Consider the following 18,553-nt stretch of genomic DNA (forward strand, 5'->3'; position numbering starts at 1 on the left):
ACTGTTTCAATTTTACAAAAATTGGAAGAAATGTTCTTGTAGAAGCCTGACTTCTGAGAGAATCACACTTGATGATGAAATAAAGGCAAGAAATGGAGTCAATGACTTTGCAAGGTTTTTTTTAAATTTTGCTATACACTGCAGTGTGGTCTTGTTTTAACATTTGTGCAGGAACTATGAATTGTGCTGCAAAACATACAATGCCATAAGCTTGTTCATAGAAGTCTGATCCTAAAAGCTGTATCTGACCTACAATTCAGAGCTCCCAGAACCTTGTAGAAGCTGTCAGGGACCCCAGATTTTCTAGGAGAAAGGATTTTGATTTTAGGATATTTGAAGTTTTAGCTTGAATTCCATGCTGTGGGCTGCCTCAGCACCATGAGGGCTTTGCACGTAACAGACGATAAAAACTAAGATACCAATTTGAAAAAAAATCAGTAATGCTTAAATGGTGTACTTAGCTGCTTAAATGGGGAGACAGGCACTCTGAAGACACTGAGACCTTAAACAGCATTAAAAAGAAGTGGGAGCTAGAATTGATTTTTAATACCCAAGATTGATTATTTACTATTAATGCACCATGGTCCAATTACAGTGAAAGCACAACTAGTGGTATTTGAAGATGAGTTTTCACAAGTCCTTCATGCAACATCCATCCTGTCTGCTGCTTTTTGGTACTTTCCTTTTCCTTAATTAGTTCTCTTACAACTGCCAATTAATGAGTACATTTTCTATCATGAAGTCCCTGCCTAGCTTATTCCTTTTCTCTTTCAGAGAAAATTTTAAGCCTATTATCTCTTTTGATAGGCAATGCAAAGGAGAGGGGGCAATTAAGAAAACCTAGAACAAGTGAAAGAAAGAAAGCAGTGATGGTGAGTTATACTGTGCATTCGGTGGAACTATAAATTCTTTAAGCTATGCCCTCCTAAACAATCAAAACTCCCAAGCCTCCTTTTTCCAGTTATATCTGATGAAAATGCAGGGGTTAAATGGCCAGGGAGCAGGTACAGCTGAGATCCTGCAACCCATTAGCCAATGCTGATACCTTGATAAGGGCACACCTATATAAGAGAACAACACTGACTAAGAAGTCTTACAGCCTTTCCCATAAAGTCATATGTTTGTGAACACTCTGGATTTGTCCTGCAATGGTAAGAGTTGTGGTTTTAGAGTTGACTGGGGATTTTTTTTTTTTTTTGTGTGCTGAGATGAGTAATTTAGTAAGAGGTTTTGTTCAGTTTTGGTTTGAGAGCAGTAGAAGCATGAAGAGCTTGTCTAACAATAGCTGATGTACTTACTCTTCTGCTGAGAAAGCAATAACTGTGTATTAGTAAAGGTACCAGCTAGGTTGTGTTGAAATGAAGTGCTGATCTAACTTCCCTGTGAAGTGAGGAAAAAAATACTTAAGCTGTGAGAGAGATGAGTGGTAAGAACTGGATTAGTGGACTAAACTGTAGCTAATAAATTGTGACTCTCAGTGTAACATAGAATGTTCTGTGCCCTGAAGTTTTTTTGTATATAGTCTTTGTTAGCTTAGAAAACACTTTAAAAAAATTAAAAAATTAAACAGCTTTCTTGCTATATGTCCAGAACCAGAAGGGACTGAAGAGAGAGGGCTGCCCTTGAATTCTTCACCCCTACACCTTGGAGATTATTCTTTTGCTGTTTGGCACAAAAGGTTTAGTTGAGGACAAACCTATGACAGTTGCTGGTCTCTAAACTGGGAAACTGTGTTCTTTAGCTGTGGAGACTTGTGTATATGTAATACTTAGATAAAACTCTTTATAATTTGGGCTTTTTGTGTGGTATTGTTAGTTTGGAGTTGATTTGTAGGTTGTTGTGGGTTTTTTTCAGTAGTCTGTTTTTTTTTTCTTATGCTGCTTCTTGCTGTGGGAAGTTGTGAGGCTTTCCTTGGTGTCGGAGGATTGCATTTTTCTTTGAAGCCATTTTTGCTAGCTGGCCAAAGACTGTTAACTCAGAGTCCCTAAGGAGGGTGCCACATCAGCTTTCAAGATAGAGGCAGAGCCTGTGTATTTTTTGACAATATATTATGAGGAAAAAAAAAAAAAATTGAAGTCTGTATTGTCCTGGTAATTAAGTTGATAGCTTATAAAGCTAGTGCACTACTATGTATAGGTGGTGAAATGCAGTTTCATACTGCAATACTTTTGAGTGAGTATCCTTAATCTCTGGGAGCTGTGGCCATTTCCAGCTTATGACAAGCAGTAGATCCCAACAAAGACAAAGCTTAACTACAAAATCTCATCAGGAAACAGTGATGATGCCAAAAGCAAAATCCTACTGTGAAAGAAGTATTTGTTATCTTTTGGCGTTATTAACCTATTTTTGTATTTCAACGTTAATACTATAGCTCTCTAAATTAGTCTTTTCTTGTGGTGTGAAGGCCTGGTCTTTCACACACTGCATTTGCAGTTTCCTGGTGGAGTCTGCAGTCATTAATTTACTGCTCTAAGGGCTAATGCAGCCCTGATGTGAAAGGGTTGGCAAACCCCAAGACTTCAGCAGGTCTGATGTCAATAAGGGGGATGCCAGGCTTCACCTTCCCCCCCCACCCTGAGAAGGTTATTTTCTGATTTTAGGTGTAAGGCTGCCTTGCACAATGTCTTTGAATATGCTATATTCATAGGGAAGAGCTTTAGGTGTATTTCCCTGCTATGACACTTGTTTACAGTAGCTTACAGTATAAAGACAGATGAATGGGAAATGGGATCACAGTGAACACATTGCCTGCGTAGTGTAATGGCACAGTACAACAATCCTAGGCTGGTATCATCCTTGACTGGCTCCAGAATGGGAAACAGTAGAGCTGTGTTAGCACAGTGTTGCACCTGAATCAATTGGTTTTGCTTACAGACAGGAAGCTAACTTACTTGGGAACAGACTGTGCTAATGCTAGATAGCTCTAGGCACTGAAGCTGTTAGCTGGCAATAGCACAGTGATAATACAGCAGGTTCTGTGTTACTAGGTAAAAGTCTAAAGCAGAAGTCCACTGTACTGCTGCATTAAAAGCCATATGGAGTGGAGGTCTGAGGGAAGAGCCATACATATGAACATAAATCCAAAGTAAATGCTATACTTCAGTGCTGCCTCTAAGATTTATGCTAAAGCCAGGGTCTGTTCCTTTTAATGTTTTATGGTTGCTAGGGTGTGCAAAAGAAAGGCAAGAAAGAATGTTTCTTACAGAAGCTGCTAAATAAAACTAGATTGTTCACCTGAATCATATGTGAAATCTTTGGGAGAATGGGGGACTCTCACAGCAGTAATGACTACAAAAGTTATTAAAGACTACTTTATTTGAAAATGTTAACTACTGCCTCTCAGGATGTTAAAATACAAAAAAAGGAATTACCCTGCTCTTAAAGGAGTCCTGCCAGTCAGTTACAGCCAGTAATTCTCTCTCTAAAGACCAGATAACAGGAATATGATCATTTCACCCAACTTTAGGCTCTGAAGTGGAAAAAAAACTATACTGAATTGCTTGCTTCCTGACTCATCCTAGCTTAAGATAAGATGACTCAGAGCCACGATTTTCTACCCCTCACCCTATTATCTGTTGGGGGAGGAAACCCAGGCACGTCAACACTTGGTGAATACATACTGTTTCATTATTTGTATAGACTGTCACTCTAGCATCTAGTGACAGCAGAACAGGGATCACGTTGTATGTTAGGGAACTATCCCACAAATACAGGTTCTGAAACTGAAGATTGCGTAGTATGTATAAATGTAAGTAAATATGACAGATATAAGTCTTAGCGGCTCCCAGCTGTTAAGTGATGTATACAGGGTTTATCTTGGTGGTAAGCATGTTTACCACGTGATTCTTCTTTTATACTAGGAAGGTAAAGGCTTGCAAGGGCATTTCTAGTGAGAAATCACTGACTAAAATAACTTGCTGTTTGTCTACTTTCATGTATCAGAGTAAAGACTGTTTTTCAGTTGAGTCCAGTGGCACCCATTTGACTTCACAGTATCACTAAGGTTAGAAGAGACCTCAAAGATAAGAGTCTGACTTAATGCATTTTATCTTCCTTACTTGCATGCTGTGTTTTGTAGGTAAGCAGGGAGAGGTTTAAGGTGAAAATTTACAGATAGAGAAGCACAATACTCATAAATGACAAAGGAACATAACAAAAAAATTGATCTTGTACTTAGACTGCCTGGCTCAGAAAAACTACCCTGCTAGAAACTAAATGGGATTAGACTTGCTAATTCAATCGTTCTACTTTTGCTGGGGGAAACAGTTCCTACAAAGGGCTGCTAATGTAAATGTTTATCTAAAAAAAGTAAGTTGTTACAGGAAGACCCTTAACTTTTTGGGATAATACATCAGCTGAACTGTGCCTCGCTGCTGCTTGGAACATATGTAGCTGTGTTTCCAAGTGAATTAGGCAACTTATAATGCTATGTGTATAGCTATTTGTAAAAACTTAACTGGTAGGTATAAGAAAAGACCCTACATAAATTTCATTTCTGTACAATCACAGTACTTTAAATGTGAATACCATAGATTTAGGGATCAGTGTTCCAAGCACTGATCAAAATGGTTTCCCTACATTTAAAATAGAGCAGAAGTAAAGACTTTAGCTTGCAGTAAAACATTAACATCGCCTTAAAATGATAGTCTACTGTTGCTGCCAGATCTGGAACAGTTCAAAATGCAGCACCAAGATGTGAGTTTACATTTCAGTGTAGAGAAGCTATTGCAAAACTCACTGAAGAGATGCAGAATAATAATAATCACTATAATAAAATGTACATCTAACTTCAGGCCCTTTGCAGTGAGGCTACTGTGTATCTTCACCCATATTCTGTTTTAAACACTCACAATACAAAACAACATGGAACCTTCAGGATTTCTCAGCAAATATATGTCCTGCAGTACCCTGATGGATTGTCTTCCAGTGACATGACTTTTTTTATTTCCTCCTTTTCCTACTGTATTATTTCATTCATTGTCATGTCTATAGCCTACTTAGGAGAACTGTAAGAGGAGCTGGCAGTGATTCAGGACAACCTGTCACCACAGGCAGCAGTGAGGTGGTGACTCAGCAGTGGCTCTGCTCATCTTTGCAATCTGCTGCAGCATTGCTTGCTCACAACCTTCTTGGAGGCAAATCTTCTCTTTGACGTTCAATATGTCCACAGTTCCTGCTCATCCTTATTTTGATGGAACAAAGGATGCATCCTCTCAACCTGAAAACATTGAGCTGCCCTACAGAAGCTAATAACCCAAGGAACAGAGGTGCTATGTGATCTGAGGATTATTTGAAGCTTAACCTGAGAAGGCAGATGGCAGTTTTGTAAAGCAATTAAGAACCAGACCTTCACTTACGCTGCAGGGTTAAAACTATTCTTAAACAGTGTAATTCCACTGCATTCTGTACAACCCCAACATGACAGCTGGCATGCACAAAAAGTCAATGTTTTCTACATATGCTGGGATTATTTAGAACAAGATTAGATTGTCTGGTATTCAGAAACAAGATGTCTAATTTTAAAGTTCTACTGAATGATACAAAAGGCTATCAGCGTGGCAAATCATATGTTGAGATGTGTATTTGTTGTCTTTTCTCTTTGAATCCCTTTTAAACAATATTAATTTCACTGGCTCCCTCTTGTGGCAAGAATAGCGCAGTATCGTGTTCTTTGTCAAAAATCAGTCCTCCAACAGAAATAGGTGTGTGTATATATATACACTACATAATCTAGTTAGCGGTATGTCATAGTGCCTGATGAGACTGCATACCCTTGCTGCTTGAAGTACTTTAAGGTAGTTTGAAGAGTACCTAACTGTTGCCTTTCAGTTGCATATGCAGAAGGGTAGGGAAAATAAGATTATGAACCACCTGTGCTGCATCCTGTCTAACTTCCTAATGCAGACTGGGTTGCCTTATGAAGGTTCTTGCCAGTACCCTGTAAATAAATAAGGGAATATCAGTTAACAAGTTGATTTTGGACTCCCATCTTTGTACAAAAATACTGTAACATAAGGCAAGACTTTAATCAAAGGTATCCTTTTGTCTGGGGGCAGGGGAGGAAAATCTGGGAGAACCTTACTGGCATCTTACTGTGTGAATATCTCTCATAGAGATCTCTGACCTTCAATACACATATCAGCACAGAGTATCTGATTTGGACACCACAGTTCAATTTATTTCTGATACTTTTCACTGAGCAATCTGAGTCTTGTAATGGGTGGGAGGAAAGCAATCAACTTTGCAGGAAAGCTATGAGCAGAAATGGGTCAGTGAATGGCTATGATGAAGCATAAACTGGATTTTAATAACCTTGCAAGCTCTCTTTTCTTCTAGTACCTGTTACCTGATAAAGCTTTTGCTTAGGCTTTTAACTTACAAAGGCTTTCTCACAATAAAACTCTGAAGTTAAGGAACAGACTTTGCATGGGACATGCTTTGGTAACTTTACATATTGTGCAATAATCTTAAACTAATATAGGAGAGGAAAAATCCCTGTAAGACACTAAGGTCTAGGTGACCTCAAGGGGCAGGTTTCCACCACAGCTCTTCAAAAGGCAGATCTGAAAACCTTTGCTTCAAGAAAAGACCCAGCTTTGTGGCATCTCTCAAAATCTGTTATTGCATAGTTAGTCATACAGATGGCTTTAGAGCTTGATAAAGCTACTTTGCAGACATATTTATTGAGACAATCTCCATTTATGCTAATTCAGAAGTCCAGTGGTACAGATACAGGAAACCGTGTTTACGAATTTGAAGGAAAGGTTTTTAAGATAGTATACTGCAAACTCTGCTTTAACTGCTTATCTTTTTTTTTTGTAAGAAATAAACAATCTGTAAGGCTGTAACGTAGCAAACGGAAGGAATGACAATACAACTACCAATATCAAAATCATGTGTTTTTCAAATCCAGGGCTTGAAAAACAAGAATTATTCAGCAGTAGATAAACACAGACTGAGTTACCTCTTGTTCACAGAGGAAAAAATGACTACTGCACTGAATAATCATCTGCTGTCTTGCAGTTTCTTTTCTAAGGGCTTGTGTCATGGCACCCCACAATCTATTTCCATATTTCAGGAAAGAACTGATGAGAACAGATTTAACTGCAGAGTAACTGAAAGGGTTTATCACATCTAAAGTGTGTACTCAAGATCAAAACTGCTGTTCTGAAAACATTGCTCACAAGAGCTGTATCCAGTGAAGCAGAAAGGCCCTCCAATTTAGGCTTTTGAGACCTAGCATTAGTATTAACAGCAGGTCAGCAGGGGAGTATTTTTCTAGTTGACTTCAGGGTTGGTTTTTTTTTTCAGCACAACTTTGACTTACAATATATTGATGATCTTTGAGGTATCTTCCAACCTTATTGATTCTATGATTTGAATGAAAATATATTAGCATGCCTAATACACCACAGGTTTATTTCATACCTCTGTTACTTTTCTCTTGATGGTATAATGACTTTTGTGTATAAGGTATTTTTAAATCTCATAGGTTTTCAACATTTCTTCCTATGTGAAAAGGTTCTGGTTTTCCTTCCTGACCCAAAACAGATTTCATGCCAACTTCATTTACTTGTGTAGCATAAGACTAACAAGACAGGAATACACACTTAAGACTTCAAGCTAAGTCATGAGGCACACTTGGGCTATCCATGTCACTTTCACATTCCCCTTAGAAAAACTGTGGAACTGAAAATGGTTATGCAAAGGGTTTCTTTCAGTAGACACAGGGGGAGAACAGGAAGGCAGGATAAGCATCTGCAAAACAAGAGGTTTGAAATAGGACAAAATCTTATTCCCAAAAAATAGTAATTAGTGACAGACCAGTAATTCTCAGTAGTAATACTGAAATTGGAAGTATTGGTGCCTTTGTCATGATCAGGTTGCTGCTTGAGGTTAGCATTCAGGTAAGCTAAACTAGGGTATATATCTGATACCCATGATACGGGTGGGGAAGATGTGCCTTTATTGTAAAGTCACCTAGCACACTTTACACTGAGCTACTGAGGAAAATGTCATTCCTTTGGGTGCCATTCTGTCTAGCTTTCACTCTTCAGGTCTAGTATATGAGAAATTATGGATTGAGACTAACATTAGGAAGCACTTCCTAAAGAAACCTCAGGGCAGCACTCTTCACACTTTTCAGGAAGAAAATCACATTTGTGGTTTCTTGGTGAGATTTTGTACCTCATTTCTGCTTTATGAAATGTAATTTATCCCTTAAACAAGGTTTGGTTTTGAAACTTCTTCCTTAGTGTGCAGGATTTCAGTAACCAAAGAATTTAATATGTTGATTTAAATGTTGGTTTTTTCATCTAAATACCTTGTTACACCTACGAGGTATCAAGCTGTGGTTTCTATGAAGTGCTTAACTGGTTTTACATGCAAGAACTCGGGTCATCAGTCAGGATCAAGTTTTCTGTGATTATGGTGTAACTCTTAACACTCTAAGCAGACTTGAACTTAATAAGCTTCTGCATTAGTCACATAACTATGTGTCATAGGTGGCTGAAAGGCACTGCAATTTATTCTTAGGCCTAAGATAATAATCATCTAGGCCACATCAAGCATTTGCAACTTTAGCGTACAGCATAAATCCAATGGAGTCATTTTGCAATCCATGTTCAGCAAGGATGCATATAAAAACATTCCGGTAGCTAAGCTATTATTATGCTTTTTAAATTAAACACACTGCAATCTAACTTACTGAAACAAAACTGCAAAGGTTTATGTATAACTAACTTCCCACCACCTCATTCTGTGCTATTGATTTTCCAGGCCTCTTTTTAAGCACACTACTGAAATGCTCTGCCAAAATTAGTGGATCATTGTACAATATGGTCATGTGTTGCTCTATAAAGTGAGGATATGTGTCCCACCTGCTGCATCTTACATGCTGCTGCTTTGATCACACACTGCCTTTTTTTTTTACCCCTTGGAAATTATGCAATGCCACTTTAGCATTTGACAGCTGCCAGGAATATAAAAGCAGAAGCTCAGAGGATTGGATTTTATTTTTTCTCCCTTTTTCTGTGTAGTTAGAAAAACAAAACAACAAAAACCCCCAAACTCTATCACTTTATCTTGTGCCTTCAGTTCTTAAGGGAAAGCTCACATTTTATTCAGGCATTTTTTTTCTTTCCCACCTCGCCTCAGCATATGACTAATTTGCATTATAGGAATTTGCTCATCTATAATTGGGGTAAAAAAAAAAATCAGCCTCGAAATATTTATAGGCAGCCCCGAGACGAGCTCCCCTACTACTAAGGGAACGTGGTTGTATGTGTACCGGCTTTCTCTCTAGCATTCAGCTCCAGCGACTGACTTGTCTGCAAGCAAGGGTTAACTGCGTTCGTTCTCATCCCACCTCGTTCCCGCTCAGACGCTGCAATGCCTGCTCTAGCTCAGGGCTGACACAGCGTGCGCTGTACCGCCGTGCTCCCTCTGCCCGATGCCGCCTTCTCTTGCCAGCCAGCTCCGAAAGAAGCTGGGTGCGGAGATGTACAACTGCGTATAGCCCTTGAAAAAGTGCTCATTCACCTTGTGGAAAGGAGTCTAATAAGGGAGCAACCACGGCCGCGCGCACTGCCACTTTTAGCTCCACGAGCTGTCGGGGGTGGCTACCAGCACCCGCTTCAAGGGAGCTCCTCCCCCTGCACTGTAGACGAGAGAATGGCTGTGAGCGGTTAGGCGCGCGCCGCAGCTTGCGCATGCGTAGAAGCGCATAGCGCGACCTCGGAAGCAGCGAGGCGGGCGCGATGCGTACGGCGGGAGCATGACAGGTGGCGGGAAGCGGAGGCCGCGCGGGGTGGCGGGCCCGGCCGGCGAGCAGGTGGCTGCTAGCGGGCGCGCGCGGAGCAGGGGGGCTCGGGCGAGTGGCTGCGTCCGGCGGGACAGAGCCTGCTGGCGGGCCCCAGCCCCACAGGGGACAGCGGGGCCCGGCTAGAGGGGCCAGCAGTTGCGGCCTGAGGCACCCCTGGACTAGGAGGGAGCGAGCTCCGAAGGGCGCAGGCCTTGATTGGCGCGGATGCCTTGTGGTGATGCCTGGCTCCGCTTCCTTGCTTCTCGGTCTGGTTTGTTCCGGGGCTCCTCGTTCTCTGGCGTGGGAGCATCACTTCCCAACGGAGGCGCTGCCCCCTTCCAGGTGTGCTGTAAACAGCCGCAGCCTCTCCATCCGCAAGGGTTGTCTGTCACGGTATTTGTGCTACAGTGCCTGATGGAGGCCCACCTAAGAGGTGAAATGTCTTCCTCGTTGTACTGGTGTAACGGGGAAATCTTCCTTTAACAGAAAAAAAAGTACAATTAAGAACAAAGGTAGTGACGCCTACCAGTTCTTGAAGCCCTCTATGGGCATGAGGTAGTTGAGGCTTCCACTTCAGGGGTGTGCATACCTGAATGGGCCATTGCCTTGCCTGTGTCATCATGTTACACTTTTAAAACTTTAAAATTCTTTCTGAAATGTGCTGTCAACTGTACCAATTCAGATGTTAAATAGCACAGTTCAGGTAGTAGAGAACGTGTGGGTTTTACTTGTCATTTAACCAAACATGACAAAATAGTATCCCTACTTCAAACTGTATGTAAAGCACACAGGCTTCTTGGATGCAAGCTGCTGTTATTGGAACTGGGCATTTTAAAAGTAATGTAGAGTTTAGAGTAAATGGTGGGATTTCATAGTCCTTCGCTTGATTAATTAAAGTGCTTCTGTTGGTTCTATTGACCCATTAATATAAAATAGCAAAGTGATATTTTCATATGTTTAGCACTTATCTCTGAGGTAATGCACTTCCTGGGGATTCTGTCCAGAGTAGATGGTCTAATCAGTACCTATGCAGGTGTCAGTAACAAGAATGACTTAATGGTCTTAGTTCCTCCATTAATACAGACATTCTGTTAGAAAACCTTTAGTAGAAGTGATAGAATGTAACTAAAGGAAATTTGGTTGTATTGTTGGAATCTTTGTTGTTATTTGGGGTGGTTTTTTTTCAATTTGCAGTGTGAGAAAAATGGAGGTAGCAAAAAGAGAAGATCAAATCAGGCAGATATCCCTGACAGTCTTCGTCAAGAAGCAGAAACATGCTATAGGCTTAGGCTTCCTGAAGACTTCTATCAGTTTTGGAAGTTCTGTGAGGAACTAGATCCTGAGAAACCAAGTGGTGAGTTTGTGAGTTGTTGGTGTTCTTTGGGGTTTTTTGCTTTTTCTAACCTTCACTCTCAAAGACAGCCTGAAGGCAGGCAAACTGCAAATGATCAGCTGCACTCTAATGCTGCTTCAGTTTTCACTTAAGATGCAGGATGTTTATGGGACTGTCCCAGTTTGAGGCCAGGCAGATCCTCTCTTGCTCCCAAACCAGGGCAAAAAATGAGACTCGCACAAGTGCATTGCAAAAGTGATGGAAAGTTGAAGGGGTAAAGCAGTAAGTGTTTTACAGAGAGCTACAAGCACAGTGGCAAAAGAAACCCAAAGTACACAGAATCCCTTACAGCATACCCAGAAGCCTCCCAGCCCTTCCCTTCTCCCTACCTGAGGGTATACAAAAAACCCCCAGGGCTTGTTCTTCTCCTGTTCCACTGTTAGGCTAATCTCAGCTGACCAGATCTGAGACACTCATCCCCCTTCTCTTGGCATTAGGCCTAGCTATGCCTGAGAGACTGTGAGATACTCCCCCACCATTACCAGATAGGGAGCATCTCTTATGGGAGCAGGGAGAGGAGAAAGAGGAAGTGAAAGACTTTGCAGATGAATTTATAGGGAGCAGGACATTATGGGTATGAAATACACTATTTTCTGTGTCTGCCTACTGGGCTGGGCACTCGGGACACTGGAGGTGTATCTTGTGTGGCAGCAGCAGGAGGCATCCAGCCTAAACTACCACAGGGACTGTAAACGGGAAAACTGGAGATAATCACAAAGATATTGGTACACTTCTTTCTAAAGCTTTCTGAAATATAGGTGCTTAAACTGTGGAGTGCAAAAGCACCAAAGGTTGTCAAATAAGTCTGCCTTTCTTGTAGTTACATTTAAAATGTTTGATATGGAACTGAAGTTTCATTATATCAGTCCAGATTTCAGCTTGCCCAAATTTATTACATAGTAGAACATGGCATTTCTTAGTGCCCTAGATATTACACATGTTTAGAATCAGAATTGTTTGGGATGGAAGCAACCTTTAGAGGTCATCTAGTCCAATCCCCTTGCAATGAGCTGGGACATCTCTAAGTAAATCAGGTTGCTCAGAGTTTCATCTTACCTGACCTTGAATGTTTCCAGGCATGGGGCTTCTACCACCCTTCTGAGAAACCTGTTGCCTTGTTTCACCACTCTCATTGTAAAGATCATCTTCCTTAGATTGAGTCTGAATCTACCCTCTTTTAGTTTGAAACCATTACCCTTTGTCCTGTTGCAACAGGATTTGCTAAAAAGCCCTCATCTTTCTTACAGGCCTCCTTTAGGTATTGGAAAGCTGAAGTAAGGTCTCCCTTCTCTTCTCCAGGCTGAACAACCCCAACTCTCCCAGCTTTTCTTCACAAGAGAGGTGTTCTATGTCCCTGATAATTTTTGCAGCCCTCCTCTGGACCTGCTCCAACAGGTCCACATCTTTCTTGTGCTAGATGCAGTAATCCAGGTGAGATTTCACCAGAATGGAATAAAGGAGAAGAATCACCTCTGTTGACCTGCTGGTCACACTTCTTTTGATGCGGCTTAGGATATGGTTGGCCTTTTGGGCTGTGAGTGTAACATTGCCAGGTCATGTCTAGGTTTTCATCTACCAGTATCCCCAACCCCTTCTCACCAGGACTCTTCTCACTCCCTTTATGTCCCAGCCTGTATCAATATTGAGGGTTGCCCCATTCCAAGTGCAAGACTTTGCACCTGGCCTCATTAAACCTCATGAGGTTCACCTGAGCTCACTTCTCAAGCTTGCTGAGGGTGCACTCAATCCCACTGTCTATTCATGGATCAAGATACTAAACAGTACTGGTCACAATGCTGATCACCACTCATTACTGATTTCCATCTGGACATTGAACCACTACTTGTTAAGAGAATTGTAATAACCTGTCAAATGAAAGCTAACTGAATAAAAGAATGTCTTGGCTTTCTTTGTCTCATTAAACTGAGTGTTTGGAAGCTTTTGATACCCAAGTGACACAAACTTCTTGGTTTAGTACCCACCAGAAAGCGAAGCAGTTTGTTCTTTGTTTTTCAGATGCACTTATGTCAAGTGTTGGACTTAGGCTGGTTGGACCATATGATATCCTTGCCGGAAGACACAGAAAAGCAAAATCAACGGATCCAAACTTCAATATTCATTGGAGATTCTTCTATGATCCTCCTGAATTTCAGACTATACTTGTTGGGGATAGCAAAACACAGTATCACATGGGATATTTCAGGTATTTAATATACACTTTCACTGGATTATAACTATGCAGCTTTTTCTCATGTTCCTTCCATGAGACAGGGTTTGAGAATTGTGTATTACAGCCAAACAAGTCTCTTCTGTAGTGGGATATGAACATGTGGGTTGGTATCTTTTACTGAAAAAGACCAGAAGTACTGAAGTTGTAGACTATATTTAATCCTCCTGAGCACCTTGATGTTAATCTTTTAACTTCTGCTGTGATACTTGGAAGAAAAATTCAAGCTTTACAAAAGGAATGTATATTCTCTCTGCACGTATTGACATGGACTCCTTTCAAAGCCTGTGGAGCTTTAGATGTAACAGTATTTCTTGTTAGGTTTCTGAATGAGATGGCAGTATGGTGAGGAGGCAGTTTTAGTTTGAAACAGGAGAAATGCATGCAGCTTGACTATTTGCGTGTACTTTTTTCCTGAACAGGGATGTGCCAGATGAGCTTCCAGTGTGGGTTGGTGCAAATGAAGCTAAGAAAGGCTGTGTGATTTCACAAGTTGGTGATAATGTCTTTGCTGCAGTCAAGTAAGATTCTTACTTATTTTTATAAATATTAAAAGGGAAACTATTAATCAGGACATGTGGTGTGGAATAATGCAACTAACTGTATTATGTATCTTTGTCTGTCAAAGCCCCTCACTTATTTATTTTCTTTTCCTGCTGGCAGGATTTAAGATAGGTAGCCTTAAAAGACTTTGTGACAGTGTTTTCATTTTACAAACAAATCAGACAAGTGTTAATTACCTCTTTCTTTGAATATAGCAGCAAGGATAGACGTTACAGGGGGGAAACAAGCCCACTTGGTGTGTTAAAATACTTTATAAATAAAGTATGAGCATCTGAAACAGTGGTGAAGGAAGTCTGAATATTGTAGGAAATGAGTAGTATCTATTTGTTCTTGCCTACATAAAAATGCTAATGTATTTTTGTTTATAAGGAGTAGCTACAGGAAATACCATTTATGGCTGGGGGCAGGATAACATTTATGTAGATGTGGAACTCAGTATGATTCATGAAGCTTTACATGGTCCTGCATCATGAAAGTAAACAACAGATTTTGTCACCTGTCAGTTAGAAATGGAAAGCTCTCTAAGGACAGGCATGTGTCAGTAGGTGAAAGCATGCTGAAGAGTAGCTTCTGCAAAAGAGCTCTTGTGTGCTGCAGAGTTAAACGAGGACATTTGTTTTGAAAGCACTCTGGTGAAACTCGTAAGTATGAATTTATGTCCATGACTTGGATGACAGATACTGTGTGGGGCACCGAAACAACAAATGGAAATCTTAAGATAGAAAGATGAACAGGAGAATCTTCAGCACCTATAGGCTGCATAAACCATGTTGTAATGCAAATATGGACAGCAAATGCCACAGTACTGCTTGTGCCAAACTCTTCTTTTTTTCTTTCTTAAGAGGCTTGCATTCCCAAGTCTAGGTGTATGAATAAACCCATGACTGCTGATCTTCAGTATAAGATTTGGAGGTTTAGTGATTAGAAGGCTATTCATTTGTTTGTGTTATACGAAGCTCTTTTAAGATATGGTTTTTCTGTTTGCAGATTGTTTCTGTCAAAAAAAATTAAGGAAGTGACTGATAAAAAGAAAAATGCTCTTTTGAAAGACATAGATGAAAAAATAACAAGAACAGCAAAGGAACTGGGTTATTCTCTGGAACAGAAAACCATGAAGATGAAACAGAGAGATAAGAAAGTATGACTTTCCTCATCCACTGGAAAGAACTAAGTTCTGTTAAACTCTTTTCATTCACCTGTCTGGTCTGGTTTTTTTGTTTTGTGTGGTTTGTTTTTTTTTCCTTCTAGTTAGTAAGCATCCTTTATTTAGGATTTCCCAGTGCTAATCAGCTCCCTCTATAAAACTTCAGGAGAAGCAAGATAAATATTACTGTGTTTCAAATTAGAGGATTAAATCAAAACACTTTACTCTTATAAACCATAGTTTGGCATTCAATTAAAAAAAAAAAAAACCACTAGGGAAAATAGTCTACAAACTAAAACCAGAGGAAGAGTGTGAGGAACTGCTTCGAAGTTTCATGTAAATATTTGGGTTGGATCTATTTGAAACTGGACCACTAAGGATGGTGGGGATTAGCAATAGAGGCTTTTCACATACCTGTCAGAAATTTAAGTAGGAGGTGCCTAAACAAATGTAATCCAGTGCTACAGAAGTGTCTACCAGGATTCCTAAAGTTCACGACTGCAGTGGAATTTCCAGTTATTTTAAACCTTAACACTTAAAAGTAACTGCTATATAATATGAAACAAAGTCTATGTCTTGGAGCCTGTGCATATTGGGTGTGATCACTAGTGGTCAGGTGTTAATGATTAATGAGGTGAGGTGATTTTATGTCACAGTACTGATTTGCAGTGCTATACTCAGCTTCCTGTCTCTTTATTTAGGTGGTGACCAAAGCATTTCATGGAGCAGGCCTAGTTGTTCCTGTAGACAAAAATGATGTTGGATACAGAGAACTGCCTGAAACAAATGGTAAACATCTTGTTTCTATATTGTTTAAGTCGATAACCGTCAGTTATAGAGGCATTTTTCTGAAACCAAACTGCATTCATTTTTCCCACTTAGAGAATATGAGGGGGTAGAAAGCAGAAGTCTTAAACATCACACTTGAGCTCAAGTATTTTCTTCAAATTAACCACATGAGAATCATTAAAACATGTCAAATCTGAAATACTAATTCCCAAAGTAGTTCAGGTGACCTTTTCTTGTGTTGGCACAGCCATGCAAGAAATGGATTTGAAGAACTGATCTACACTAACAGATTTAAGTGCTTATTTCTTATTTGTCCTTTTCTCTGTGTTGTTTTACCCAAAATCAGTTCCTTGATGCAAGTTCAGCATATGAATGCTTGTCTGTCTATGGGGAACGGAGACAGGAACAGGGCAAGAGTGAGCAGCAAAGGAGAAAGCCTAAGCTGCTGGTGAAAAAGCTATGCTCACTTAGTCATGTAAAGCATGACATGAGCATTGGTCACAACCTATTTCTGTGCAATACTAAAATTCTTTGTTTAAACCTGTCAGTATTTCTGCTTTTATTTTTTTGCAGCTAACCTTAAAAAGATTTGTAAGGCCATAGTTGATGCTCCCACAGATGATGAGAGACTGAAGGCCTTTGCACCTATCCAAGAAATGCTGACCTTTGTTCAGTTTGCTAATGACGAGTGTGACTATGGAATGGGGTATGAACTGGGTATGGACCTGTTTTGCTATGGATCACATGTGAGTATTACAACAATCCTACTTCACAAAATTATTTTATGCGTGGATCAGGAGTTGTTTTGTGTCAGACCTTATTCCAACTCTGTTGCATAATTATCCTTATGAGTTCTGCAAGTCTACAAGAATATCCTTGATTTGTAGAGGCCCTTTTAAAAGTCACATTTAAGGTACCATTCCATGTTGAATTCAGAACTGCTTGTGTGAAAGCACAAACCAGCAATCCAGAAGCATTAAGCAGCATTTCACTGTTGTGATTTGATGTGGGTAAGGCAATTAGCTGTCATTGGACTCCTGGAAGTGCAGGATGTCTGATCCGGATAGACAGAACAGTTCTAGCCCCTGTCCCCAGATACCTGTATGGGTGCAGGCATCTTCAATGGGGTCAAGGAACAGACTGATGTTTGTAGTAACCCCAGGTGAAATACTTTGAAGCTCGGCCTACTACCTGCCCACTGCCTGTATGGCTGCACAAAAGACCTCCCACCATGTGTCTTTTTCTGGTTGTGTTAGTGAATACCGTAATGAAAGTCATTAGCTTACAAGCACTTAATCACAGGTAAAGATTCTACTTAATTTTTGTTCTGTAATGAGCTGTGCTGTGTGAAAGGACAGAAACTGAACAGCTGCTTGATGTCTGCTTAACAGTGTCATCTTTTCCTCCACTAAGAACAGACTTTCCTCTCTCACTGCAGCAGCTCAGGTCACCCAGGCTAGCTCTGCTGCAGGCCACAGAGGTGTACCTGCCATTAGGATGGGGTGCAGCCAGGAGGGGTGGCTGTGCTTACAAAGTCCCTGAGGCCCCAGGGCTGCTCTTGTGTTCCCTTTCACCTGCAGTACTTCCACAAGACCGTTGGCCAGCTGCTGCCTCTGGCATACACCCTGCTGAAGAGGAACCTCTTTGCCGAGATCATCGAGGCGCATTTGGCTAGCCGCCGGGAGGAGAAGGTGGACCAGCTAGTGCCCTGAGCCGGGTCCCAGAAGCATGGGCGTCCTCGGGTGTGGGATTTCCTTGTTCTGTGTCTGTTTTGGTTTTTTCCGATAGCGGGTGGCGCTGTTGACCACAGTCAGTAAAGCTTTTGTAAAGAACCAGCTGCCTGCCGTGCTGTTTGCGTACCCCGCGGGACGGCTGTGGGTGCCGAGGAGGGTGCGGGTTGGCGAGTTCCCGCCCGCGGCGTCGCGCAGAGGCGGTGGGAAGGGCAGCCACATGCAGCGGCTGCAGCTGTGGGAGGAGCTGGGCTGGCTGTGGGCGGGCAGAGCGAGTCCCCTGGGCCCCGGCTCGCCTGGCCGCACGGGGTTCCCGCGCTATGCCCCGGAGAAGTCGAAGTACGACCGGCCCGCCCGCCATGTGAAGCTGAAGCTGAGCAGTGTAGTGTTGGTATGCTGCTTGCTCTGAAGAAGAAGGACCAGGGCGGGCTCTTAGTTAAATGCTGTAACTTGTAGGCAGCAGAGAAGCAACTCAGTTTGGTATAGCTCAATCACAGTTTATTTCACTTACCACACTTTCCTTGTTTTTAGTGTTTTTTACTGACCTATGTTTCTTCAACTGTGTCCCACAAACAGGTATAAATGCAAGTTGCAGCAGCTCTCCCTTTTGCATTACAACAAAGCACTAAATCTGGGCTCAGTCTAATGGATCTAGTTGAATTAACAGGCAACATAAGATTAAAACCCAGCTGACATTGCAAGATAAGTCTAAATTCCACTGTAGTTGCTACCCTATTAGTCATGCAATCATGCCATTTTAATGAACCAGGACTTCAATAAATAGAACAAAAATAATTTTGTACAAGATGCAAATCAATTGTTTTCAAATTCACAGCCCCCCTGCTTTATTTTCTCATCATTACACATAGTTTTATTCTTAAGCAAGTGCTTGAAGTGATAGTCC

The 18,553-nt window shown here is 41.1% G+C and overlaps 1 protein-coding gene across 2 annotated transcripts; it reads left to right on the top strand.

Annotated features, from left to right (window-relative positions):
* Positions 1-1,106: 1,106 nt before the first annotated feature.
* HPF1 (histone PARylation factor 1) lies at positions 1,107-17,754 on the top strand. 2 transcript variants are annotated; one of them, XM_068137095.1, is made up of 8 exons: positions 1,107-1,151; positions 10,997-11,156; positions 13,212-13,398; positions 13,845-13,943; positions 14,974-15,124; positions 15,832-15,919; positions 16,493-16,665; positions 17,500-17,754. In XM_068137095.1, exons 1-8 carry the CDS (start codon positions 1,149-1,151, stop codon positions 17,629-17,631), a joined length of 993 nt encoding a protein of 330 aa, XP_067993196.1. In that variant the 5' UTR covers positions 1,107-1,148; the 3' UTR covers positions 17,632-17,754. The 2 variants fall into 2 exon arrangements, with proteins under 2 accessions (XP_067993196.1, XP_067993195.1); XM_068137094.1 differs by lacking the exon at positions 1,107-1,151 and adding an exon at positions 9,727-9,832.
* Positions 17,755-18,553: the final 799 nt, after the last annotated feature.

The sequence above is a fragment of the Melanerpes formicivorus genome, unplaced genomic scaffold (genome assembly GCF_026170545.1).
Source record: "Melanerpes formicivorus ecotype bairdi unplaced genomic scaffold, bMelFor1.0.p_v2 SCAF_4, whole genome shotgun sequence".
Lineage (NCBI taxonomy): Eukaryota > Metazoa > Chordata > Aves > Piciformes > Picidae > Melanerpes > Melanerpes formicivorus.

What these genes read in the sequence shown, in the direction of transcription:
- HPF1 (XM_068137094.1), top strand. Translation starts at nt 9,776, where the DNA reads ATGACAGGTGGCGGGAAGCGGAGGCCGCGCGGGGTGGCGGGCCCGGCC. An exon ending in CGGGCCCGGCCGGCGAGCAG is followed by an intron (nt 9,833 to 10,996) that starts GTGGCTGCTAGC and finishes TTCAATTTGCAG; the next exon opens with TGTGAGAAAAATGGAGGTAG. An exon ending in AGAACTGCCTGAAACAAATG is followed by an intron (nt 15,920 to 16,492) that starts GTAAACATCTTG and finishes ATTTTTTTGCAG; the next exon opens with CTAACCTTAAAAAGATTTGT.